The sequence below is a fragment of the Drosophila sechellia genome, chromosome 2R (assembly GCF_004382195.2).
Source record: "Drosophila sechellia strain sech25 chromosome 2R, ASM438219v1, whole genome shotgun sequence".
Classification (NCBI taxonomy): Eukaryota; Metazoa; Arthropoda; class Insecta; order Diptera; family Drosophilidae; genus Drosophila; species Drosophila sechellia.
The window spans coordinates 17114551-17140727 of NC_045950.1; the positions used below are offsets into that span (position 1 = coordinate 17114551).

At 43.4% G+C, this 26177-nt stretch overlaps 4 protein-coding genes across 8 annotated transcripts; 2 read left to right on the top strand and 2 right to left on the bottom strand.

Annotated features, from left to right (window-relative positions):
- The first annotated feature begins 1283 nt into the window (after nucleotides 1-1283).
- LOC6615298 (trehalase) lies at nucleotides 1284-12673 on the top strand. 4 transcript variants are annotated; one of them, XM_032715847.1, is made up of 8 exons: nucleotides 5334-5413; nucleotides 8817-9022; nucleotides 9531-9720; nucleotides 9792-10670; nucleotides 10736-11134; nucleotides 11199-11346; nucleotides 12187-12264; nucleotides 12343-12673. In XM_032715847.1, the coding sequence occupies exons 2-7, from the start codon at nucleotides 8865-8867 to the stop codon at nucleotides 12261-12263; spliced, it is 1851 nt and encodes a 616-aa protein (XP_032571738.1). In that variant the 5' UTR covers nucleotides 5334-5413; nucleotides 8817-8864; the 3' UTR covers nucleotide 12264; nucleotides 12343-12673. The 4 variants fall into 4 exon arrangements, 2 of the variants coding, with proteins under 2 accessions (XP_032571739.1, XP_032571738.1); XM_032715848.1 differs by lacking the exons at nucleotides 5334-5413; nucleotides 8817-9022 and adding an exon at nucleotides 1284-1794; XR_004361433.1 differs by lacking the exons at nucleotides 5334-5413; nucleotides 8817-9022 and adding an exon at nucleotides 1470-1794 and having other exon boundaries at nucleotides 11199-11821.
- A 111-nt stretch (nucleotides 12674-12784) lies between these two features.
- LOC6615299 (rab GTPase-binding effector protein 1) lies at nucleotides 12785-15420 on the bottom strand. The gene is made up of 6 exons (XM_002039667.2): nucleotides 15298-15420; nucleotides 14696-15237; nucleotides 13855-14639; nucleotides 13655-13790; nucleotides 13480-13596; nucleotides 12785-13416 (listed from the first exon to the last, which is right to left on the bottom strand). The coding sequence occupies exons 1-6, from the start codon at nucleotides 15350-15352 to the stop codon at nucleotides 13108-13110; spliced, it is 1944 nt and encodes a 647-aa protein (XP_002039703.1). The 5' UTR covers nucleotides 15353-15420; the 3' UTR covers nucleotides 12785-13107.
- Nucleotides 15421-16560: 1140 nt separating this feature from the next.
- On the top strand, nucleotides 16561-25919 carry LOC6615300 (TWiK family of potassium channels protein 7). Of its 2 annotated transcripts, XM_002039668.2 has the most exons (5): nucleotides 16561-16705; nucleotides 16778-17241; nucleotides 17972-18063; nucleotides 18134-18290; nucleotides 24650-25919. In XM_002039668.2, the coding sequence occupies exons 2-5, from the start codon at nucleotides 16833-16835 to the stop codon at nucleotides 25684-25686; spliced, it is 1695 nt and encodes a 564-aa protein (XP_002039704.2). In that variant the 5' UTR covers nucleotides 16561-16705; nucleotides 16778-16832; the 3' UTR covers nucleotides 25687-25919. The 2 variants fall into 2 exon arrangements, with proteins under 2 accessions (XP_002039704.2, XP_002039707.2); XM_002039671.2 differs by lacking the exons at nucleotides 16561-16705; nucleotides 16778-17241; nucleotides 17972-18063; nucleotides 18134-18290 and adding exons at nucleotides 22156-24265; nucleotides 24329-24486.
- Nucleotides 20428-21650, bottom strand: LOC6615301 (probable H/ACA ribonucleoprotein complex subunit 1). The gene is made up of 3 exons (XM_002039669.2): nucleotides 21421-21650; nucleotides 20721-21101; nucleotides 20428-20663 (listed from the first exon to the last, which is right to left on the bottom strand). Exons 1-3 carry the CDS (start codon nucleotides 21602-21604, stop codon nucleotides 20527-20529), a joined length of 702 nt encoding a protein of 233 aa, XP_002039705.1. The 5' UTR covers nucleotides 21605-21650; the 3' UTR covers nucleotides 20428-20526.
- Nucleotides 25920-26177: the final 258 nt, after the last annotated feature.

A 26177-nucleotide genomic window follows, 5' to 3' on the forward strand; every position in this document is an offset into this window, starting at 1 on the left:
TGTACTTTGCTCCCGCGCTAGTGTGCGTGTTAAACTTTTGTTTGTCTGCGAAATGTTATAAACTGTTTTTCATGTTACTCTCTTGATCTAAAAACAGGCAAAGGGATAAGATATAAACGTAATTGAGTGTTTTTTCCGTTTAATCCGACTTCGGAACCCTTTGATATTTAAATTTAACTTGTGATTAATGCAACTGCCGCTCGATCGACAATGGAGTTGTTCTTCTTTCGATAAGTAATGCTTATCTTTTGTCTGGCTCTTGCTGTTTATATGCAGGTGAACGTGTGTGTGTTCACGAGTGGTTGCCCAAAGGTCACCGACGAAGGTCGTTGGTATTTCGAGATGAAAACGTGCTGTTGTTTGGGCGAAACTTGGCAGTCTCTGTGAGTAGAGTCTGTAGACTGGCATAATTTTCGGAACCGGTTTGTCTGGCAGAAAAAGGGAGGCAGAAAGTTGTACCACTCACATATCCGATAATTGGCAAGGGCACCTTGGAATTGACACAAAAAATATGAGAAAAACATATCCATTAAACGAATCTATGCTAGGTTCCTAAACATTTTGTTTTGCTCTGCCGCCGTTTTTACTGTCAACACGTCACATTTCGAATGCAACTGCAAATTGCATTAGGTGAAAGAAAGAGAGGGGTGTGTTAAATAGGGGGCGGCGGGTGTAGATGTCGTGGACAAAGTTCGCAAAACGAGGAAGTGTGCGTGAGCGCAAAGAGCAAGAGAGAGACGAGAAGGATAGAGAAAATGTACCGGTTGACGCACGTAGCACTCACACACACTCTAAAAACGATCTCCCCCAAAAACTAATGCCACTGTGTGCGTGTCTTTTATCACAAGAAGAGAAACACGCGGTTCGCTCTCAAAAAGCACGTTCGCCACAAGCTCTCACTGTACACTGACAAAAATGATGGAATGTTCACGATGTAAATTTCAAATTGGAATTGGAATTTTGCTAAAAAACAGAATACAATACAATATTTGAATGGTCATTTTATGAAAGAGCAAATCAATTTTCTTGGAGTGATTACGCTCAAGCGACAAATTTGAAACAAATCATCTATAATTGATCTTGAAATTTCTAACTTAAAAACTAAGTACTTTTGTAGTATATCATTAAAGAGACGACTCATCTGTCTTGGCAAATTCTATCAAAATATGTTTCGTTTATCAAAATTAAATTTGTAAGAAGGTGAATCAACTGCGTTTGGGAAATTGATTAAAGTATGTTTCACTTGTTTTGAAACCATAGCATTTTTTGTATAAAAGCACTCTCAAAAATATTTGACATAAATCATTCGTTCTTTTATCTGAAATTTTCGGTCTGAATGTTTCTGCGTCTTATTAAAGGATTTGATTTGGAGGACCTTGATGCGCCCCTTATCCTGCCAGTGTATATCTCGCGATAAAAGTGTATCCGGTCGCTCTTTGCGCTGCTGTTATCCAAGTTTCTTATGTGAGCGCGAAATTCGCTGAGCGAAAACTATTTAACAACCGTAAGTTGCACGGTCGTGATTAGTCTCGTGGCGCTACTCGAAGGCAAAAGAAGCAACCAGGTGTGACGGTGGATCGAAATTCCAAGTGATAAATGAAAACAACGCAAATTGACGTGATAAACAAGTGGCAAGAATAAACAAAACATTTTGGTCAAATTGAAATCTCCGCTTCGCATCCGCAACCTTGCGAGAATCTCAAGATATTTTGCGACATCACGAAACAACAGTCTTTGTCGCAATATGGCCGCTCCAGCGAATGCAACGAGCAATCACAAAATGAACGGAAATAGGTGAGTTTGCCTAAATACAAATATGCACATAGTTCTGATCGATTGTGTTGCATAATTCTGCAAATTGTGCACCATGCACTTGCCAACTTCAGACATCTGTTGTCTAGCTACCCGCTTTCACTTTTCTGCCCGCCGCAAATCTGGCAAATGTCTCGCAAAAGTGCCAAAAGCCCCGTATATATGCACATATAGCCGCATATAGTGAATAGTTTTATTTTAGACCAACGCTATTTTGCCATTCGGTGCCAATGCCACTCGGTTTTTTTTTCTTTTCTCTTCTCTCGCACGCTTACGTTTGCAAATCTGCCGGCGAGCCAAAATATCATTTGTTTTTTATCGTCAGTGTTCTTTTGCAATTAGCATTAGCACTTTTATTTTTGAGTTTTCCTGCAAAAGATCACATAGAAATATGTTCTGTCGTTTATCATATTTCGCTAGATAAGAGTCCGCCCATTAAATTGATCGAAAATGATTCATCTTTGCCAATATTAAAGTACTCCTTTCAAAATGTTGTTTATAAATTACACACAGCATATTTTATCTCAACGAAATATATCGTTTGGAATTTAAGTTTCAAAAAAATACGCTTATCACAAGTGAATAAAATCGCTTACTCTTGCCTTAACTTTGACACGACTATAAAACAATAAAAATACAAAATAGTTGTTTTAATGATAAAATTTTATACCTAATATTCAAGACTTTAAATTAATGGTTTTTGCATAAATAAAATGTGGGCGTATATAGGGTGTAATTCAATTTAAGCTGTTTAATCTAATATATCTCAATGTGTGGAAAATTTTCCATAAGTATATACATATAATATAAGGGTATACGAACTCCGTCATTAGCACCTTCGTTAATTTTGCTTTTGTTTTGCTTTTCCTCTGTGTTCACAAGTGTCACCGTTCGATAAGAGCGTAAATGTTATCCCATCGTTACTATCAAGTTTCCACAATCCAAACTATTCGCAAAACTCGGAAATATGCAGAAAAACACTAAATAGGGGTAATATTGAATATGTTTCGTGTCACAATTGAAATAGCCATAGGTGCAGAGCAATTACAAGCAAAATACATTAATAAGTAGACCCAGTTAGTTGTTAAGCACGTGTCGCCACATAGTCACATACGACCTTGTTTCGGAGCACCTTTGGAATTTCAGTGCGGAGAACTGCAACAGGTGAATACACTTGGAGAAACGCGACTAAAGTACAAGTTGTGCGATCTCAAGGACACCACACATAACCGTCGCGACGGTAAAAGAATACACAATACCCAATACCGTTACAATGTGTTATCAGCTACCCACGCTGGCTTATCAATCATAACAACGAGCCCCTCCTTCGATTGCCGTTATCGCATATTCAAATTCGTAGCTTACTTTTGGGGGAGTCACAAAATGTAGTCTACTTTTAAGTTCGCGTTGCTCAACACAGAACTTTTCGTGTAAATATCGTATACGTGATTTTTAATGTAGAATGTGTGTATAGTTGGCAAATATTACTAACGGCAATTCAAATATAGAGAATCTAAATTCATATGAATGTTATGAAAGTTATTCCTTTGCTGTTCTTAGATCTCAATATGTTATAAGGTTTTGCTAGTTAATAATGTAATGTATAATAATTTATTAACTATTAAATATCACAACCCATAATCATATTTGTTGTTTTGAAAAATAAATTCCAGTTAAATGGGAAAAAACTAAGACCTGATTTTCTTGCACTCAATAGCAATTAGTTCAGACTCAGTGTGATGGCTTGTCTATTATAGAGACTCCTATAAATAATAATCAGTTCTAGAAATTATTATAATTTATGTTCGTAAAAAACCACAACGATATGGATTATTTAAATGTAAAAGCCATTAATATTAACAGCTTGCGTTCTCCTGACCAGACATAAGCGAAGCAAATCTAACTGACATTTGTTACCGTTTGTAGTTTGTCACGAACTCGGTTAGATTCACTTCTCTGTTTGGAGCTGATTTGCGATTGGTCATTACTTGGCGGTGTGTCCATGTCGTATACGTAATGTGAAACGGATTAGCTCGTTAAGATCAGATTGGAGCCAGCTGTTGAGCAATAACGACAGTCACGTTTATAGCTCTCTAGCCCAGCTAGATCGCAAATTAATCCATTATCAGTCTCTTTCTTATCAGTCCAGACAACAACAGACAGACTCGCATCAATTGTGACAGATCCTCCCCCTGTGGAACGATTTCATTATTTCTGAACTTAGTATACACTCAGCTTGTCATGCATATCATCAAGTGTCTGTCCAGATTTTCCCACTTCCAGGCGCTCCATTGGGCTTCGCAGAAACTAAATCAGTATGCGATTAGGAGGAGGTGCATCAGTCACCAAAGGCTCAGGTGAGGCGAGATAGTCTGACATTGATAAAGGGCCCGTCCTGCTATGGCACGTTCGATTTAACCAGATAGAGTGATAAGCGGCGAGCCTTCTGAATCACCTTATGCTGTCTCATCCACACTGAAGCTACTCACACTCCACAAAAGTCAGACTTTTCAGGAAAAATTTAGATTTTACAGGCATTACTCTCATTCATTTGCATTGATTTCAAATAATACGTCATGACGTATTATTACGTCATAATACGTCGTTTTGAATAAGTCGACTCATTTGACCGGAAATGGGATATACTTTCAATATTCATGCGTTCTTTTCAAGTGGTAACCGACGCCAAATTCTAATTACGAGAACATATCTTCTTTCAAACTCATACGATGTATGTAAATAAATAAATTAGTAATGACTACTCGAAATTACAAATTCATTCATTATAAATGATTTAATTTACAATTCCTTAAATTTGAATAAATTTTCTAGGCAAAACTACTTTCAGATAATAGTATTATAATAGTATAGTATTTATTTATTTATTATTAGCTCCAAATTTCCAAATCAAAAGTGATTTATAATCGATTTTGGCAACGATCATAAGTTAGTGGTGGGTCTTAAATACCACGTCAATTCATTTCATGGTGATTCTATCTTATCGCCCTATTCGAGGCTTTAGAAAATCAGGCTAAAGTATTTACGGTTTCCTTGTCACGCCGAAATGATCAAAATTTTCCACATTGAGCAAATTGCATAATTCTTCTTACTGCCTAATAATTTTCTCAATCAATCAATGAAAGTGTGACAGAGTTTACGCATCAATAAATCTTATTTATCTGCGTTCTCAACTAAAAAGGCAAACAGAAAACGCGATTTTAGCCAATTTTCAGCTGTGCTTCAGCTTCTTTCCCCTAAAGGGAACACTTGGTAACTCTGTTCCGGACGGATCTTTGCGAAAATCTTATTTAAATTTAAATCTCCGGCACTTGTGGATCGTGGCAGTCGGATCGTTGCCTTCAAACGATCAACATCGCAGGGGTTTTATGGCGATAAAGCAGCGCTTTTGATTAGGAACGAGAGTGTATATAGTCCGCGTTCATATATATGATACATATAGTAATCTGGTGCACAAAACAATACAGATAGTGAGCGAGTTATAAAAACTCGTAGTAAGCTCAGCAATTTGCCAATAATAAAAGTGTGTGAAGTGCGAAGACAAACTGCAAATTAATTTGAAACTGAAAAAATACCTTTAAAAGTAATTGTAATTTGGTTTGTAACTCTCGGCTGAAAATAATACAATACACGAAAACCGCGAGTTGAATAAACAAAAGCAATTAAATTATAATTTTCAATACAAATTGCTGTGGTCGCTGTCGTTTTCCCTCATATCTGATTTAAATGGACTTGCGGACAGAAATCCCACACCGAATAGAATATAAACTGCTGTCTAGTGTCACCGCTTCAAGTCTCGTTTTTGCACTGCCAAAACCACTTTTTTTATTCCAAAATGAATTGCAGCTTATTTGAACTGTGAATTTCATTAGGAATCGAGTGAATAACTGAAATTAGCTGATCCAGCCAGACTGGAAGATGTACTTTCTGCTGCTAAACCTGTTTAATCTTATCAATATCAATATCAAATTCATTCTAAGTAGAATAATATATGTGCACTTCAAAGCTGCTGACTCCAGCAAAGCAATCAGTTTTTTTTATCAGTATCCCTGAACTTGTCCAAAAACAAGTTAACTGCACTTAACTATATAGAGTTGAAATGATTCTTAAAACTGAAGAGCCTTGAACGCCGCTGTATTTCAAGTGAAATTCCATCAGAAGATTACTTCAAGATCTATTTTCAATATCAATGCAATAAACAATGCCCATGATAACGAATATTTAAGTTATCATCGAGATTAAGTTCAATGCTTCCCATTCGATAAACCTTTATTGCCCACTCAAGATTGAAGATTTAGGCTCCCGTGGTTTATAATGTTACTAGGTCAAATTTCCCCCCTTATTTGATTAAGATTAAATCGCAGTACTTGTGCCACTCAATATGAATTCTTCTATTGAAAATCATTCTATTTAATTTGATTAAGTTAATAACTAAGCGTGAGCGGAATACGCATGAACACTTTTTTGCAAACCTTTTTACGATTCAATAACCTTTCGAAGGCCTTTCGATCGGCATTTGAACGGCTAATCAAAGCAAAACGCACAGTATCTAAAACAAGTTAATTCAACCTGATGCAAGTTAATTCTTAATGACATTACCTGTTTCTTCGTTTTCCTCGCGGATTTCAACGCGTCATTCTGAACCCATCAGGTATTTGTTAGAATTTTCGACTAAGCCAGCAAACCGTGCTTTATAATGTCTAGTTGAGTGATTAACTTAATCGGCAATTATTCGAACGCGTTGAATGTCCCACAAAGCGATTAAAATCGTCCTTGAATGATTTTGGCAAACTTTTGTTTTTCAAGCCCAGTTCAAAGATCTGAACTGACTTTTGGCCATTGTATTTAAACAAAAATTTATCACTTATCACTGCTATCAATGACGGCAATGAAGTTTTATAATACAGAAATATACAAACAAATTATAAAGTCACTGGCAAACATAATAGCCCAGCTAAATGGTGAGAGTGCGAAATAAGCATTCATGAAGTTAATTATTTCGTTCACGCACTTTAAATTGTTGTTTAAGCAATAGTTCGGGCTGCATTTTTATGATTTATATGGAATTTAAGACGGAATTGTGTGATTTCGAGTAATGCGGAATCGGAAGTCCCCGTGGGGGGGAATTCAAAATTCAAAAAACTTGTTGATACATTAATGTTTTCAAATGCCCGACACGTAGGGCCAGCTGTAGCGCCTGCTATTTGTCATCCATGGTTTTCTGAAATGTTTCCATAAATCCATAAAGCCATAAATCAAATATTGGTTGAGTACGCCGAGCGGAACAAGAAAGTAAATACTAAAACTCAATGGAGTTACAAGTTGGGATCATAGACTTATAATGTATGCTGTCTGGAAGTATGATCCCAACTTGTAAATGCCGAATATGAGTTCGCTAATGGAATCATAAATGCTAACCACTTGTGACGTATTAGATCAATGATTTAGTCGCACCGCTAGTTGCTGTCGTCACAGAAAGATTTAAACAATGGACTTCTCTCTTTCGGTTTCTCATTCCCGTGCGGCTCAATTTAAATTGCACAATTGTTTCGCCTATTTGAGTTCCCTTTGTTTTCCGAGCCCCATAGGGTTATATCATCGCACTGCGATAATCCATCATACACTTAATGTTCCACAAAATACATTTGTACATTTCGTGTGCAATATGGTGGTGGCCTTAGCCGTTCGAGTTTGAGTTCTACTGGCAACCGATAATGGCTCTCCAAGCTGCGCTTAAGTTTTCCAATTCCATCACATAATCCCCTTTTTGCGCCTCAAATTTCCATGTATGATGTATATGTATATATCCATACATTCGTTAATCTCTCGAAAGCAATCCTTATTCAGCGAATCAGTTCAATTAAGACTCGTTATGTCCACAGTGTGGCATTCGTGCAAAACGGCGCAATTCCGGTCCAGAATTTGGGGCCAGACGACACACGTGTCACTAACACACAACCCACTCTAATTTTAGACTTGAAAATGTATCAGCTTGATTAGTTTGGATATAAATAAAACGTCACACGAATGTCACCATTCTTCGGTGACCTCAAATCAGGTACAACGCGATTAAACCGCACTGCAATGCAAATCGGCCAGATATACTCATTAAATTTCTGGATAACTGGTTAGTTTCCAATTCCAAGAAAAGTTTCCACACTTGCAATCGTAAGTGGAGCATTACCTATTAGCATTTAAACTAGGCCTAAAATCCCCAAAAATGCGTGTTATCAGTAAGTACAGTGGGACCTTGCTTAGGCAAATTTCCATATGGCAACTATAGATGATCAAAAGTTGCGGGTGCCGCTTTAAATAGGTGTTATAGTTATGAATATGAATACTCGAAGGTCCTAAACCATGAATATTCAAACATCAGTTAACGATATGCAAATGATGTGTGTGCCAAAAAGCCAGTCGAATGCCCCTTGCCACCGGGCAACTCTATGAGTGTAATTACCAAGGCACTTAGAACCGATACCGATACCAATATGCCGATTGAGCAGGTAATGAATGGCTGACTTATAAATATATATGTATATGTATTCACGAGACTTGGAGCAGGTGAACCCGACAATTACGTTTGGGGCCACTTTGACGTTTTTAAAAATAGACCGAACGCGCCCCCAAACCGCAACCGTCGATCGATCGAGCGACCCGAGCAAGCAACCCCACTCAACCCCAAACCCCACCCATCGCCAGAGCGGCGGATCCGATGACTTGGATCCGATCCAAGAAATCATCGCCTTGTCCCCCGCCCGAAGATCGCTCGTTTGCCGATCGCTGGTCGTCGTAGTCGCACTCTCCGTCGCATTCGTAGATTAAATTAGTTTTATAAAAATGGAATCGAGCGGAACAGTTAGAAGTATTCTTGCGCTGACTGGCGCTGGTCGTGCTTGTGTTGTTCAGTTTGAGTTCTGGGATCGCGAGCCTATCCTGTGCGCCAAAGGACAAACATAGCAACGTATTTCGTATTTCCATTCACGCAGATTGCAAGTTCGTCGTTTCATTAGCCGCGTGAATTGTCCAGTGAAAGGATGTTCAAGCTACCGACCACCAGCCTGCTCCTCGTGAGCTGCAGTTGCCTGGTGGCCTTGTCCCAGGCCAAGACCTACAGCCTGCCCGATCTCACCACCGACTATAACAATGCCATTCCCGTCGAGGAGGAGGAGGCACAGGATCCATTCGCCAGCTGGTAAGTTCACCGCAAGACTTCCGGACTCTGGTGGCCACCGATCGTCGCATCGTCGAGGCAGTGAGGCAGCACCAGGTTTTCAGCTTGAGTGCTTTCCTTTCACACGGCGCCATAAACGTGACGTGTTGGTTGTTCGTCGTGCATTAGCTTTAGTCGTATCTGATCGGCAGATACGATTCATCGATGCTTTGGACAGGTGTTCAGCTAAGCAGCACCACCTGGATACGGATACTCGTGCTGGAGCGGTTTTATATCCATTTAACTCGAGAATTATTTGCACTAATTAGTGCCGTCGTTGTGTGTGTGTGTTTACTGTATGGGAATGGGAATAAGCCGCTTTTATGCTCTGGCTTACGTAAGCCTCATCCGGGATTTTTTCGGCACAGGCTGGGCAAACAAAATTTAAATTCACTTATAATGAAATTAATTTTCAAAAGACATGAACGTGCTATAGATTCATACTTCCTGTTGGCCTTTAGTTTTTATATATAATTTTTCTATTTTCCAGTAAAATCTACTGCGAGGGCAATCTGCTGCACACCATCCAAACGGCAGTGCCCAAACTATTTGCGGATTCGAAGACCTTTGTGGACATGAAGCTGAACTATTCGCCCGACAAGACCCTCGAGGACTTTAATGCCATGATGGAGACCAAGAATCAGACGCCAAGCAGTGAGGATCTCAAGCAGTTTGTCGATGTGAGTACAAAGGGATAGCCAAAGGGCAGCCAATATCGGGCAGAAACTTAACAGTGGCCAACAATTTGCAGAAGTACTTCAGTGCACCGGGCACCGAGCTTGAGAAGTGGACGCCCACCGACTGGAAGGAGAATCCCAGCTTCCTCGACTTGATCTCCGACCCAGATCTTAAGCAATGGGGCGTCGAGCTGAATAGCATTTGGAGGGACTTGGGACGCAAAATGAAGGACGACGTGTCAAAGAATCCCGAATACTACTCGATCATTCCCGTGCCAAATCCAGTGATCGTGCCCGGCGGTCGTTTCATTGAGTTCTACTACTGGGACTCCTACTGGATCATCCGCGGACTCCTCTACAGCCAGATGTTTGACACCGCGCGCGGCATGATTGAGAACTTCTTTTCCATTGTCAATCGGTTCGGGTTTATTCCAAACGGCGGTCGAGTTTACTACCATGGTCGCTCCCAGCCGCCACTTCTAACCGGTATGGTCAAGTCGTACGTGGACTTCACCAACAATGACAAGTTCGCCATTGATGCCCTGGACACGCTGGAGCACGAGTTCGAGTTCTTTGTGAACAACCACAATGTCACGGTGAAGAATCACAGCCTGTGTGTATACCGCGATTCGTCGTCCGGGCCGCGACCAGAGTCCTACCGTGAGGATGTGGAGACTGGCGAGGAATTCCCCACGGATGAGGCCAAGGAACTGCATTACAGTGAACTCAAGGCAGGCGCCGAATCGGGCATGGACTTCAGCTCACGCTGGTTCATCTCCCCGAGTGGAACCAATGAAGGCAACCGGAGCGCTCTGAGCACCACCTCAATTGTGCCCGTCGACCTGAATGCCTATCTCTACTGGAACGCCAAGTTGATTGCCGAGTTCCATTCCAAAGCGGGCAACACCAAGAAAGTCACCGAGTACGAGACCAAGGCCGAGAAACTTCGTCTGGTAAGCGACAAAGTGGTAGAAATGGTCTTAGATGAAGATACTTATTGGACTTCATCACATTACAGGGTATCCAAGAAGTTTTGTGGAACGAGGAGGCCGGTGTCTGGTTGGACTACGATATGATTAACCAGAAGCCGCGCGATTACTACACGCCCACCAATCTATCTCCACTGTGGGTGAAGGCCTTCAACATTTCGGAGTCCGAGAAGATATCGGCTTCGGTTATGGCCTACATTGAGAGGAACAAGCTGGACAGCTTCCCTGGCGGAGTTCCCAACACGTTGAGCTACTCCGGAGAACAGTGGGATGCCCCCAATGCGTGGGCACCGATGCAGTACATTCTGGTTGAGGGCCTGAATAACCTGAACACTCCCGAGGCCAAGAATATGTCACTGAAGTGGGCCACCAAGTGGGTGAAGACAAACTTTGCGGCGTTTAGCAAGGACAGACACATGTACGAGAAGGTAAGTTTGGAGTTTACCTATTTGAATAAGATCAGAATAATAATGATTGAGTGAATCCCAACAGTACAAAGCCGATGAGTTCGGAGTTGGAGGCGGCGGTGGGGAGTACGAGGTACAGACTGGATTCGGTTGGTCCAACGGTGTGATCATCGAGTGGCTGAGCAAGCACGGGCGCGACATTTCCATTGGATCCGGTTGTGGCTGCCTAGCAGGTGAAAAGCGGCAGTAGAAAGAATCTGTAGCCAGGCCAAAACGCAATCCATCAGACATCATTGTCAGCATCATCACAGGCTCGAAGCCAAAGCTTATTCGAAAAATTGTATTTAGATATTTGTACATTATTAAGCCGCCATCCAGAAGCGCTCATCAACTGCTCATCCTTAGACTAAGAAAATGCTGTCTCTCTCGCTCTGCGCAACATCTAAATCTTTAAAAGCCGCTGTCTATAACCAATATCTGTACCGTGAACCATCGACATCTCGAGCCAAGCACCACGAACTACAGCACCACAGTTACAGCACCGCCAGGAATCAAGATCTGAAGTCCGCCATCCGTCGAGCATCTGTGTACTGTCTGTTGTCCATGTAGTAAACCACGTCCAGTCCACGTTTGCACACTCGTGTGACTTGTCCAAAATCAAGAAATAAGAACGCAAAGAACGCTATCTATCAAGTTGAGGATTCACGAGTAAGTGTCCAATTGGGTCATTCTATGTGGTTAATTTGTGTTTGTGAATGTCAAGGCAATGTTTAGAGTAACCACCACCAAGCACCAGATCCAGAGCACACTACCTATAACACCTAGAACAGACTGACTCATGGTATTTGTACATTTATAGACTAAATGGCGGCTGTAGAAAGCTAACCACATATTCAATCCTGGCTTGACTTGCATGCATATATACGAGCTTCAAGGAAACTGCTCAAATGCCTAACTAACCCTTCTAAAGATGTACATAAAATATGAAATTTGGGGCAGCAGTTTCCTACGCCTTTGATTAACCCACTGCCATATATTCTTACTAATCTGTGTATTCTGCTCTTCCAATCCAGGTAATCGTATGATGGGCATCGTGGGCGTGGCAGCTGTGACTATAGTTGCTCTGATAGCAGGTCGTGTTCTATGGTGAGGTAAGCGAGATCGGATTGAAAACTAGCTATCTCCGGCGACAGGCTAATTGGCGAATCACTTTTCTATCTCTTCCGCAGACAGAGTGCCAAAACAAGCCGTAATTGCTTCCCAAGTAGTGTGATTCCCCCATCCGTGTTTGTGCGTGTGTTGTGAAGCCTGTAGTTGCTAACGTTTTTCGTTGAGTGCGGAGATTGCAGTATTAGTTTATCATTATTTGGTAGTTGAAGTGAGAGTTGTATATACTGAATTTATATGGGCATGCCCGACATTGTTATTACGTTTTAATTTCTAGCAAATACCTATACCAATCCTAGCTCCTCGCAACCAAATGAAGACACAAATACAATTGTTAACAATAATTTACAAAATCTTCTTAGCATTTTTAAATAAACAAGAACACAAACTTTATGTTGCTTGGCTCGCCTTTGAATTGAACAACTCCAATTCATTAGTTTGATATCAACTCTATTGCAGGCAAAGTTGGTTCAAGTAGAGATGTGCGGCGACAAACAACAAAAATTATTTGTTTTTAATTTGTATATTTGCTTTGAGTTAAATTCAGTTACGAAAACTTACCTACGACAAAAGCTAACATAGACAACTCATCGCTTACGTTATGTATAGGGCCAAATAATGGAACAGCAAAATCGGAAACAGACATTGGCAATTGGAAAGTGGAAATGACACGCGCGACGCAGTGCGGCATTGGAAAGGTTTGACCTCGGATCGTAATCGTAGAATCGGAGCACAGAAACAGAGCAATAGAGTTCAAGGAGATACCAACTAATCGTAATCGTACTTCACACATAATACACAATCACTTGGGCTTGGAGCCCAAACGCCTAGTTGGACTGCTGCTGCTGCTGCTGCCCTTGCTGCTGCTGCGGCGGCTGTCCCTGACTGAAGTAGGGTGCGGTGTTTGGCGTGAGCAGCGTGTGACAGATATCACAGACTCGGGCCACTCGCTTCCGTGGTCCAGATGGCACCGTTTTCGTTAGACACTTATCGCAGTAGATGTGGCCGCAGTGCCGGCAATGGATCTTGCGCACCATGACCGTGAAGTAGGAATTGCACGTGGGACAGTTGTTCACATCGTCGTCGTCCTGCCAGCGCACCTCCGTGTCGGCATGCCGCAGCTCCTCCAACGACATCTGTGGCACAACACAATGTAATTAATTAAGTGAATAAACCATATATTTTTATATCGCACTCACCTGAAGCGTTTGAGATAGTTTGACAAAGTCCTTTTGTACAGTCTCCATGGTGGACAGTTCCTCCTGTAGCGTTTTTATCTTCGTCTTGTAGTCCGCATTTGTTTTGGCGTACTTTTCCTGTAATGTGATCCGGTTAGCGAGGAATCAAGTGTGACAACAAAATATGATAGCTTACATTGGCCTCTTGCAGCTCAATGATCTCCACGCGACACTCGGAGAGCTGCTTGTTCAGCTCAGCCTCTTTGCGCTCCAGTTGGGTTTTGGTAGTCTCGTACGCTTGTACCGTGACCAAGTGTTCCGTCACCCGATCCCTGGAAATTCGTTTAAAACGTGAGCCAAAGTGAACACCACCATCGACGAGAGGTTGTAACTTACTGCAGTGACTTAATATCTAGTTGCATTTTGCGCTTGTAGGCCCGCCGTTCGTTGTTGCTCTCCTCCAGCTGGGCCCGCAAGATCTGAATCTCATCTTCAGTGCTGGTGCACTTCTGTCGCTCGTATTCGCTGCTGACGCGTGCTTGGATCAGCTCGCTTTGCTGTCGCAGTATCAGCTCCTGGAGCTCGACGACCGTGTTGGGCAGATTGATATATTGGTTGTCGATCTCCTCGGACGTTGCCAAATAGCGACCGGACAGAAAGTCGTTGTCCGCCTGCAACGTCTCCAGTTGCTTGTTGACCCGCTCTCGGTCGTCGGAGACGCGCTGAATCTGCTTCATGACCTCGTCCTTGGTCTCGAGAAACTTCTGCTGCATGTCCAGCAGTCGCTGCTCGTTGGTTTTGGCCTGGTCACGCAGGCTTTGTACTTCGCTTTTGTGGGCCTCCCGCTTTTCTTGCCACTGGTCCTCCAGATCCTTACGCAATGCCGCCTCCTTAACCAGAGTCTCCCGGGACTCCACCAGCTGCTTTTGCAGCAGATCCACCTGTTTCTGCTGTTTGTTTATATGGGCACCCAGCTCTTCGGTCTTCTTTTCTGCCAAGCTGCACGACTCGCAGGCGCTCTCGGCGACATCCATGGACGTGGACTTGTGCAGGGCCGATTCATCGGACGCCGACTTAGCCTGCAATTGCTCGTCCTGTTCGCGCAGCTTTACTTTCAGTGCCTTCATTTCCTCCTGAAGCTGCTCGACGATTGAGTGCATCATCTCCGCCTCCTCAGGGGCCTGTAAATAGGTTCAGTTAATTTGATTATTGAAAGATTGGGGTCCCAGAAACATACGTATTGCTTGTTATTGCCCTTGCTCGATGCCCGGGTGTCCTCGTCCTGCTGAAAGCTGCTGTTCAGGGAGTCGGTGCCCAGTTTACGCACAGAACCTAGTGTCTTCTTGACCTGATTAAGCACCTGCGGCGCTATTCCACCGGATGACTCGGCCTGTGGTTGTTGAGCCATCGTCTGCTGATGAATCTGCTGGTACTTGCCCATCTCCAGCCTGAGTCGTTCCACCTCGCCTTTGTAGTGCGCTGACTCCTCGATGGTGTCCTGCACCAGCTGCTGCAGCGAGGAGATCTCCTCCTGCGCCTTGAGGTCCCTCAGCTGCAGCTCGTTTTGCGACTTAAGGTCCGCTACCATTAGGTGTGTCTTCAGCTCGTCCAGCTCCGCCTGCAGCTGCCGTCGCTCCTGCTGGCTCTGGCTGACCTCCGCTTCCTTCTGGATGTACAGCTCCCGCATCTTCGCCCGCTGCGTGTTGAACTCGTTCTGCATTTTGCGCATCTCATTCTGCAGGTGACTGAGTTTGTGCTGGCTGGTCGCGTCATCCTCACCTGACGTTGGAGTTATGAGTTAGTTATCGGCTGTTCACGCTTCCTGTGCTGCTGCCTTACCATTGGCCAGGTCCGAGGGTTCCCTGGCCTCCGACCGGGTCTCGTTTTCTTCCATTTTCTATATTGTGTGATGGTCAATTTATTAGTTTATATGTACATATGTAAGCGCACCAATTAGAACATATACATTTAAGCGATTTCCAACACTACTATGGGTGTTACCATATTTGACTTATACCGATAGTTAATACTTAAGTATTGCTTGAAAAGAGGTTTATTTTTAAATCGAATTTTATAGTTCTAAAGAAAGTTACTTACAGATGTTGGTAAAATAGTTATAATTTTCTTTCGCTAATTTACCAACGTAGTCTAGATCTATGTCCTTTTAATATGTCCTTGAATCCTTTCAAATAACTTCTTTGAATTGTCCTTTTAAGTCTAAATACCTAGAATTTTTGTTATCATCGGCCACCATGAACTATAAATAGAAAAAGAAATCAAATGGTTAAAGAATATAAATAAACAATACAATATTATTTAAATTTGTATAATGTGTATAAATATAATAATTGCATTTTAATCGTTCTTAATTATTTAATATCTTCTAAAGCATTTCCCAGAAAGTGCTTCAACATTTGTGTGTAAGCAAAATGACAACGGCAGAAAAGATTAGACACAATTCTATGAAAAGGTAAATGACTGCCAAAAATTAATGACTAACACCGTCTATTCCTTTAATTTTATGCAAATTATTAAGCGCCAGAAAGCGAGAAAACGCTAAGACCCAACAAATTATGAGAGGACAATGCCTACAATGCCTTCAATAATGCCTACAAAGCTAATGAGAAAACATATTTAAATATAACAATATAGTAAACTATTTGAGATAACAAAACTACGCGTTAACCAGAACAAAACTCGATTTCAGAATTTAGGCATCGACTGAGGAAGCCGAAAACATGAGTAATTATAAAATTATCATGGTGGTACACTACCAAAAATTGGAAAACATTTTAGTCGACAGGTAAAAAATAGTTGATACGCCGTAACTTATGTTAGCTACAAACATTCGTTAACTTCTTTATGGCCAATAATATTATTTTAATCATAGCATTAAGTGCATAGACCATTTTTTTCGTCAGTGTACGCTGAGATCCGTTGGGTCTTCTAGGTATTGGACTTGTTGGAAGGCTTGTGAGCTCATGACTTTCGATGTCGTCATAGTCGGCAGCCGGAGATTCGTGGCCGATACAAATACTTCAGCATTATGCCCAGCGACAACAGCAGCGATGTTGGCCAAAATATTTGGCGTCTGTTCAGTTCGCATTGGATTTAGGAACGAGGCGGTCGGAAGCGGGAAAAAAAGTACGCGAAGAAATAAATACGCGGCGCCTTGGAATCGCGACGGCATTTCTACTTATAAACTTAAAAATAATACAAATATATAAGTACTACCGCCAAGATATATGTATGTGAACGGAACTTGAATAATGACCACAAAGTGCCCAATGTTTTGAGTTCCTGTGAATATCAATTACAGATAAAAATTGCAAAGCGAATCCCTATAGATACCTGGATACACCAAACAACCGACCATGTCGCAAACCCAGAGCATAACACCCATTCCCAGCACTCCGCCGCCCTCACGGCGGGCCAATCGACCGCCCAGGATCAATATCCACAACCTGACCAGCGGATCGGCCATGAGCCAGGCATCGATGCCACCCAGTGCCCAGCCACCCTACACGGCGCAAACGAACTTCACGGGCAATGGAACACAGGGACCCTACTGGCCACCAATGGCCAATCCCTTCGGATACGGCAACTTCATGACCAAGGGCTACGAGGGCTTCCTGGATATCACAAAGTCGGGCCTGAGCTTCGGCGAGAAGATGACCTTTGGCATGTACAAGTGGTCGCGCCGGTGGTTCACCCACATCTTCCTCATCCTCATCCTGGCACTATACAACATCGGCGGTGCCGTTGTATTCCGCACAATCGAAGGTGAGATCCATGACCCAGAACATCCAGCTTCTATGGATTAATTTGCTTATCACTTGTCTGAAGATAAAGTGCTTCCATTAGCTAGAGACAATTTCATTAGGTTACAGCCGAAAAAGTTAAGATATCCAAGATATCCTGAATGAAGAAGTGCACTGATTGAGTTTGTTTGCTTATCAAGCTCTTCAGAAAATTGTTTGGAAAATAGTAAACAGTTCAGTTGCCAGCCATTCAAATAAATACACCTGCGCTGTATTGTAATCGTAAAAACATCCCCATCAATTTGGCAGACGACTGATTTCGGTATCCGAGTTCATAGAACACTCGAAAAAACAAGCACTTATTTCAGTATTTAAATTGAATTTTATTGAGTTTAAAAAACAAAGTTAAGCAGCTGGGTCTTTTGAACTATGTCTTCAATTTGATTTGAAGTAAAGATGTTTTATATATCTTGGCTTAAATTTTTTCGATATCATTTGTAATATTTAAGCTACAACTTTGTTTTAAGTGTAGGCACACAGATACACCTATTTTTTGAATGAATCACATCTGCGAGGGGAACAATCTGTCGTGTAAACAACCAAGACGTCCAGTTGCAGATGATTAACGGGCGGATGGAGGATGGAGGAGTCACGGATCAGGGGCTGCTCCATGGGCAAGGTGCTCAAATGGAAAACTTCTGAATCCAAAGCACCAAATTCCTTTTATTCAAGTTCCAATTCTTTCCTTTCAGTTCGTCATGCAAATCAGGAAAAGCTGGTGGTGCAGGATCAGCAAAGGAGTTTCTTCAACGAAATGCGTCAGGTTTCCGGCGATTTGAGCGGGGTAAGACCTAATAGGGATATATAGTCATGCCAAGATAATTAATCATTTTGTGTTAATCAATCATTTTCAGTTGAGCAAACTTGAATTCGAGGGTCAGGTGCTGCGCATCATGAACTCGTATCCCACGGTGGTGCAATCACTGTTGCGATCCGGAATGGTCGACAATACGGATCCGTGGTCCTTCTGGGATGCCATGGTCTACTCCGCCACGATTTACACGACCATAGGTGAGTAGAGCTAGAAGATTCCAAATTTCGGTGGCATCCAAGTGTATTGCCAGTGCAAAGACTCCCACGCAGATAAGATATATTATATATATGTACACATATCAGTTCTTAGGACGCAAGATGGTCTATTTATGTATGTTGTGTTTTCTTCATTATTAAGCCAACGAAATTTTTGTGACACAAAAGATGGAAATAGTTTTAGATATTTTTGCGTTCGTCGGCATTTGTGAGATAAAAAATTCGTGTCTCTTCGCGTGCAGACAGTTATGAGATTTCTCAAGAGGATTCCAAATTCCTTAGAATTCCTGTCACTTTTCGCAATTGAGACTTGTAAACTCACAAAAGAATTTCCCCGAATTATCACTCTACACATTCTCGATTAAATTGGGTTTTCATTTCACATTTAATTGCAAAAGACTTTTCACGACCATAAACATGCCAAGAAAATGGAAATCATTTCGACCGAACAAATCGTTTGAGGTGCATCATTTAATCATAATTTAAGTGATTGTTATTTTTTAAGAATTTATGTTTCACATTCGTGATGCGGTTAGTTAATTGCTTGATAGCCCTCTTTTTATTCTATTGTCTAGCTTTTTGGATTTGTTCTAAAATTAATGTTTGGCACGCCGACTTGTTAAGACAAATGGAAATATGGCGAGCGTATTTCAGGCAAATAAATTCTGGCCATTCGTCGCCACTTTTGAAAAGTTTTTCCCAGCGGCCAAAAAGTGCGAAATTCGAATAAATCCGCAAGTGTGGAAAACTTTGCACCCACATCAACGCAAAAGCAATTAACACAAATTGCCAAATTATTGCCACAATGCGACGACACAATTTGCTGCCTTGTAAACAGGATGGCGAATTGTGCTGAGTGCTCAGTGCATTCAGTATAATCAACTTGTCAAAATTGGCACAGATATGTATAAACAAAACGTAGGACCTCAATGGGTTTTTTTTTTATGATCTAGCACTTAATTTGAAAGCGAGAGTCTGCGGTGACTCACCTGAGTATTTAAATTTAAGCTCACTATATTTAGTGCGCAGCTAATTTGAGCACAAGATGACACAAAAATATTACACAATTCACCATAAAATACTTACTTGAGTGACTTGTAGGATATACAGATAATGTATCTTGTTAATTACTGGTTTCTATTGATTTATCAGATCGATAAACCGGAAAACACTTCATGATCCCCATGCGAAATCATAAAACTGTTGCTGCCGCGATTAAAATAACGCTTACTAAAATCATTCTATGGCCTACAATTTTATAAAATGGTGCATGCCCAAATGGAAAACAAATCACGAAGGCAATTCGGAAATGTTGAATGAAATTGCCGGGAATAAACAAATACGAAAAATCGCAGCGAATACGATCCGTCATCAACGTTTCAGGGGTGTGGGGATCACAAAGGGGCTACGGAAAGTATCTTATGAAAATTATACAAAACATTCAATTTATTCGTATTTTGAGAGTGCAGAAATGCTCTAAGCCCATAATGACGTCAGTGGGGCATAAAGATAAAATATGAGAAGCCAAAATGAAATTATTTTCGATTTTTGGCACATATAATTACACAAAAGTTTCTTCGTTTCGAGTAGAGAACAGCTGCAAACTTAACAAATTATATGCATGAATCGAACGGCGATTGGAAAGCGGAAGGAAACCCCCATACCAAACAGTATTGGGCATTTTAAACAAACCTCGAAGAATTCATAAAATTTCAAGGGAATTCGGATGAGCGCGATTCTCTCATAAAGTGGATACATTATTGATACCCAAATCCAAGACGATCAACCATTTCATAGCTTCTACTCTGCTCTATAAATCAATAATTTGGTCTTATCAAAAGTATTATTTTCACACAAAACCATTTTTCGTGATAAACCACTATCTTCTTAATAAGTGAGCAAATGTTTGACATCCTATTGTTAATTAACTGACTTAACAAATGATAAAATATCACTTAAACTCCAATTAATTTTTTCTACGCCAAAAATAACTCCTACAAATCAGTACCAGATGTTATGCCCTGCTATATGTTTTCAGTTAAACATGATGTAAATTTGTAGGAAATTTATTTTAGTATCATTTATGGTACAATATTCGATTGGTTGGTCAGCGAACAATACCCAAATGATAAGGTTTTGCTTAAGAACTATTTGGACATGTACAACAATTGAATTGTACACTTCTTTAAATGTTTTGATTAGGATCTGATACTGAAAACTACCACCGACCCCGACCACCGCCGCCGCCTCCTCGTCCTCTGTTGAAACCGCCGCCGCCGCCGCCGCCACCTCCTCCTCGACCAGCTCCTCCTCGGAATCCGCCTCCGCCTCGTCCGCCGCCACCACCGCGACCACCTGTTGATAAACGCATGTTAGGACTTTGGGTCGTACTCATGAAATTCACTGTCTTACCTCCTCCGCGGCCACCACCTCGGCCTCCAAATCCACCGCCACCGCCGCCTCCGCCTCGGTTATTTGTGAAGGCTTTCTTGGCGCCTTTTGGTTGTGGGGGTTTCGGCAGGAACCTGGCGATGGGTAACAGTTTTCCAGGGTCGATATACAGTTTCTGATTTGGTTTGAAGCTGTTGGCGTAGACGTTGTCCGACAGCTTGATGGACACGCTGTAGTCCCGAACTGTTCCAAAGATCTCGTCAATTTTGCCTACTTGCTCCTTGTTTTCAAGGAAAATGGGCGCGTTGAAGTAGGGAACATCCTGAATATCAACTTTGCACACAAGGTCGTTTTGGCAGGAGTAAACGAAGTCGCCCAAGGGGATGACTCTCTCCGGTGGACCTACAATTAAGAAAATAAGATATATTATTAAAGTGGAAATGGAAATGAATATTTGGCAATTTGCCTGAACATAGAAAGCATTTAAGACAGCGTATACCTAGAGGAGACTTCCAAAAGTGTTTTTGGCAAATATATTTATATATATAGCCAATGATTATAGCCTACAACGGCTTGGCTATTCAACATTTAAGTGAACAACGTGGTTTTTGTAGTTCAATTCGTACAGGCTGTATTAACTGACGAAGTTAGCCTTAGTTCACAGGCTAGATTAGTTCAGTTAGCTAGTCATATGGATATTTGGTGAATTCCATTCACTTACCAGAGTCGAAGGCTCCACGGCCGCCACCACGTCCACCGCCTCCACGGCCGAATCCGCCACCACCTCCGCGTCCGCCGCCACCACCGCGTCCGCCGCCACCTCCTCCAAATCCTCGTCCGCCGCCGCCTCCTCCGAAGCCTCTTCCGCCGCCGCCACCGCCGCCACGAGGTTTACCAAATCCCATTTTCAAATATTATTAAAATTGAACGCGAAAACACGTGCGCGTTCCGATCAACCAAAATATTTAGAGACGGGCGAAATTCAAATTTCGTTATCGACCTATCGATAGCCATGGCCATGTGATTCAGTATATACTTTTCGATAGTATACGGTCACACCAGGCCTAATGGGCGCACTTTTTGAAAGTTTTTTTTTCAATAAAATTATTTAAACTATTTTGAACAATCGAATTTTAAATAATCATTTTTTCTTAATTTTGTAAATGTTAATTTCGTATGATATCTTTTTAAAAACAAAGTTATTTTATATGCTGAAGAATAATATTAGTGAAGATATATATTTTAACATCGTTTAACTAACAGAAATTCATGGAGCTCTTTTAATAAGCAATTAATATTTACTAAGAGAACATAAAACAATTAGTAAGAGAGAATCATCAAAAACACATCGGATGCATTATACATATATATATATGTATATATAGATGTCCACAGCCGAACAGCTGTTGAGACATCTACCAAAAATATAGACAACCAAAGTGAAAATGAAAATTTGAATTTTCTCCAACTGCTGAGAGCAGTTGGATGCCAGCCGTGGTCGAGGAAGCGAGAAATAGAAGCTAAATCTATTGGATCGTGTCGCGACGTCGCAAGAAGCAGATACATAAATTTCTATATGCAAATAGATAATATAGCGAAAAAATTTAGAAAATTCTCGGACAAGTGCAGACTTTTAAAGTTTCAGAAAGTGCAGAATACATACATATAATACGAAATTGCAATCGAAAGTGATATAATTACCCGAGGCATATTTTCATATGTGGAATATGAACGCCTCGTTGGGCAGTTAAAAATAGATTAATAGATGGCTAAATGATGAGCACGAGCACAAAGATAGATCGCGAAAGTAGCACACGACTGCGGCTGGACAAGATGGAGCAGCCGATGGACGCCAGGCAGCAGCAGCGCCATCGGAGGCGACTGGGTCGAAGCCACCGGGAGCCGACGCCCGTCACTGGAGATGCCCTGCCCCAGGACGATGCCAGTCCGGATGCCCTGCCGGATCCGTCACCTCAGATGGTGCGCATGCAGATCAGGCCACCCGGCTCCATGTCCGCCCACGAGAGCAAGATCCTGCGAAAGCGGGACAAGTCCTTTGCCAGCTCCTCGGCGCGCAGTCAATCGCAGCCACGGGAGGCGGAAAAGCTGAGTAGTCCGGATGCCAATCATCTGATCAAGCATCGCAGCCTCTCCTCGCCGCGGCACAAGGAGGAGTCCAGCGAGAGTGAGCTGACCACCGGCAGCAGCAGTCAGCAGCAGAGGCCCATTCCCAATCTTGGCCAGACACAGGATACGCTAAGCAGACTGGAGCAGAATCTGCAGCGCTTCGAGGACGAACGACGGCGTTTCGAGGCCGAGAAGCGGCTCTTTGAGCGCGAGAAGCGGGAGCACAAGATGCGTCATCGGCAACAGTTGGACAACGAGGAGCGCAAGCGCCTCCTGCAGAGCTACCGCAAGCTCAGCGATCGCATCCAACTGCCGCAGGACGAGGAGGAACGGCGCCGCCTCATCCACAGCCTGCGTCTGCAGCGACACGAGGCGCCCAAGACTCGGGGTCGCAATCGAAGTAGCGGCTACGATGAGTCCTCCACCCAGTTCAGCTCCTCCGATGCCGATGCGGCGGAGGAGACTCACCCGCGGCCCCGAGCACCTAAGATTCCCCAGGGCTTTGTGGCAGCCCCAATCCGCGGTGCACCTCCACCGCCGCCATCGGCGTCGCCAGCTCCAAAACCACCGGAAAGGCTCTCCGTGAGTCGCAACAACTCCCTGTCGCCCGTGAGACCCCAGCGACGATCCAAGACTCCGGAGCAACGGGAGGAGATCCTCCGGAAGCACGAGTACCTGGAGGTGGGCGAGTCCAGAGACGAGGTTATAAAGTCCCGCATCTCGGAGGCGGAACAACAGTCGGAGCTGATGCAAAAGTACATGGAGGCAGCTGAGCGGGCGGCAAAAGCGGAGGCCGCCCTGGCGGAGCAAATCCTGACGGCGGAGGGAGTGCGTCGCAGCCACAGCTTGAGATTAGCCGATAAGGAAGAGAAGCCTCAAAAGCGCAGCTCCAGTTTGGAGCGTCCGCTTAGACCCAAGAGATCGGGTAGTTTGGAAAGGAAGGAACAGGTAGCTCAAGACCTCCTTGAAGGTACTACTCCAAATGAACCTGACACGGAACCGAAATCCCTCGGGGATCCAGCCATGTTGCCAGAGGAACCCATCTTAGAAGCAAAACCCAAAGTTACCTTATGGCAGCGGCTGAAAAATCTGTTTAGGCGAAATAAGAAGATCCAGGCAAAGGGTGAAGATGTCACAGATCTGTCCACAGAATTGCATCCGGAGAAGTTGGCATCGAGGGGTCTACTCTTCAGCCTCAGCCTAGAAGCACGGCATGAATGGAGACGCCTCAAGCTGGACTATCCCCAAAAGGTGGAGGAACTGCGTCAGCTGCGCAACAGGTGCATTGCCTATCTCATCTGCATGGCTATGCTCTTAGGATTCGGAGGACTCCTGTTCCGGTACACGGAAGGAGCCGCGGAGAATATATACAAGTGCGAGGTGCGCAAGGTGAAGCGGGATTTCATAGACAGACTGTGGGACGTCAGCCACAACATGAGGTAGTACCAATGGTGCCAAGCGGTAGCCCAGTTCAGTGAGTGATTCATTTGTATCTTTGCCAGAGAGGAGGACTGGAAGTCTCTTGCCCGCCAGAAGCTGCGCAGCTTCGAGGATGAACTGAATAATTTAGCCGAGCTGGGACTACGCCGCTATCCAGGTCAAAAGTCCTGGAACTTTGTCAATTGCTTCATCTTCTGTTGGACCGTAATCACAACCATAGGTAATGGGTTACAATGGGCCCATAACCATACAAAACTCCTAAATCCTTTGTTCTTATGTTAAGATATAGTGAGATAGAGGCATATTTCAATGTTAGGTAGTTCCTTAGTTAGTTAGTCATACTTAACTTATTAACCCCCTTGCCTTCTTCTCTTCCTTTCCAGGTTACGGCCACATCACTCCAAAGACGGGCATGGGTCGCTCCCTGACCATCGTCTACGCCATCATCGGCATCCCCATGTTCCTGATCGTGCTGGCTGATCTGGGCAAGCTATTCACGCGTTGCGTGAAATTCCTGTGGGTATATGTGCGACGGATGTACTATACGCGCTCCTGCCGCCGGATACGGAAGCAGCAGCAGATCCGGAGCGCCATGACAGGCTTCAACACCATGTACGACATGGCCATCCGCAGGCAGAGCATGTTCTTCGGCAACTCTGGCCCAGATAACGACGAGGAGTCGCAGGCGGATGCCGAGGCCGCAAGATCGGTGGGCACCTCGCACCCGGAGACACCCACATCGCCGTATCCAGAGACCTTCGAGGTGGACGACGAGTTCAATTTGCCAGTGTCGGTGGCCTCGCTGCTGCTCATTACGTACATCCTTCTAGGATCCTTCGGCTTTCTAATGATGGAGCCCAGCTGGACTCCACTGGACGCCTTCTACTACGTGTTCATCTCGATGTCTACGATTGGCTTCGGCGACCTGGTGCCCAGTAATCCCTTCTACGTGATGGTCAGCATGATCTACCTGATGTTCGGCCTGGCCCTGACCTCCATGTTCATCAATGTGGTGCAGATCAAGCTGAGCGATCACTTCAAAATGGCCAGCGCCAAGGTGGGCGCCACCATTGGCATGAACATGGCCAGCGAGCTTGGGGATGAAGGCGGCTCCCAGGTGAAGACTCCCTCCGAGCTGGCCTCGGTGCACGGTTCGCGACTGGACAGGATCGAGGAGGATGGCCAGGAGGCGAATGGCAACGGCCACTCACCGGTGCCACCGCTCACCTCGATCCTGCGCGCACCGCGTCCTGTATCGCCAGCGTCCAATGGCGTGGATGCTAATGGAGTTGGAGCCGATGCTGTTGGAGCTGGAGATGTTACTCCGCCACCTCTGCTGCCCAGGCGTCAGGTTGCCGTGGATCCCCAGCCGCCGGCGGAGGGGGAGAACAAGAAGAAGAAAAAGCACAGGTTTTTCTAGAATCCCTGGGATCTTCCGCCTCCAAGATGCCCAAAAAAACAAACAAAAAAACACCGACAAAGTTAACGTGTAAGAAAACTCAAAAATGACAAGACAATTTCAATCGAATTTACCGGAACGCTCTTCTGCGCAAAACTCTATATATTCATTTATTTGTTATTTAATTTTACTCACCATCATCGTAGCATAAGTCTAATGTTAATGAAATAAAGCGCGCGAGTTGACAACGCAAATGATTGTTTTAAATTTGGGAATCCTTAGCTTAAGGATATTTTGAATTATACAAATCATAAAGTGACATGATTTTTCAACACTCCATTATCCTGTCGTCATGTTATCCGCGTGGATTGTTGCTCAATCCGGAATGAAATTGCCAGATGCGTATGCCTTGTAAGGGAATGCATCCCAAAATCCCAGTCACAAGGAGTCGGGGGGCTCGTATCCAAATGCAGTCGCAGTCGGCAGCTGCACATCTGTCGGTCACAGGACGC

What these genes read in the sequence shown, in the direction of transcription:
- LOC6615298 (XM_032715847.1), top strand. Translation starts at nt 8,865, where the DNA reads ATGTTCAAGCTACCGACCACCAGCCTGCTCCTCGTGAGCTGCAGTTGC. An exon ending in CAGGATCCATTCGCCAGCTG is followed by an intron (nt 9,023 to 9,530) that starts GTAAGTTCACCG and finishes TCTATTTTCCAG; the next exon opens with TAAAATCTACTGCGAGGGCA. An exon ending in ACAGACACATGTACGAGAAG is followed by an intron (nt 11,135 to 11,198) that starts GTAAGTTTGGAG and finishes GAATCCCAACAG; the next exon opens with TACAAAGCCGATGAGTTCGG.
- LOC6615299 (XM_002039667.2), bottom strand. Translation starts at nt 15,352, where the DNA reads ATGGAAGAAAACGAGACCCGGTCGGAGGCCAGGGAACCCTCGGACCTG. An exon ending in ACCCTCGGACCTGGCCAATG is followed by an intron (nt 15,238 to 15,297) that starts GTAAGGCAGCAG and finishes CTCCAACGTCAG; the next exon opens with GTGAGGATGACGCGACCAGC. An exon ending in CTAGATATTAAGTCACTGCA is followed by an intron (nt 13,791 to 13,854) that starts GTAAGTTACAAC and finishes ACGAATTTCCAG; the next exon opens with GGATCGGGTGACGGAACACT.
- LOC6615301 (XM_002039669.2), bottom strand. Translation starts at nt 21,604, where the DNA reads ATGGGATTTGGTAAACCTCGTGGCGGCGGTGGCGGCGGCGGAAGAGGC. An exon ending in CCGTGGAGCCTTCGACTCTG is followed by an intron (nt 21,102 to 21,420) that starts GTAAGTGAATGG and finishes TCTTAATTGTAG; the next exon opens with GTCCACCGGAGAGAGTCATC. An exon ending in AGGTGGTGGCCGCGGAGGAG is followed by an intron (nt 20,664 to 20,720) that starts GTAAGACAGTGA and finishes GTTTATCAACAG; the next exon opens with GTGGTCGCGGTGGTGGCGGC.
- LOC6615300 (XM_002039671.2), top strand. Translation starts at nt 22,473, where the DNA reads ATGATGAGCACGAGCACAAAGATAGATCGCGAAAGTAGCACACGACTG. An exon ending in GACGTCAGCCACAACATGAG is followed by an intron (nt 24,266 to 24,328) that starts GTAGTACCAATG and finishes TATCTTTGCCAG; the next exon opens with AGAGGAGGACTGGAAGTCTC. An exon ending in GACCGTAATCACAACCATAG is followed by an intron (nt 24,487 to 24,649) that starts GTAATGGGTTAC and finishes CTTCCTTTCCAG; the next exon opens with GTTACGGCCACATCACTCCA.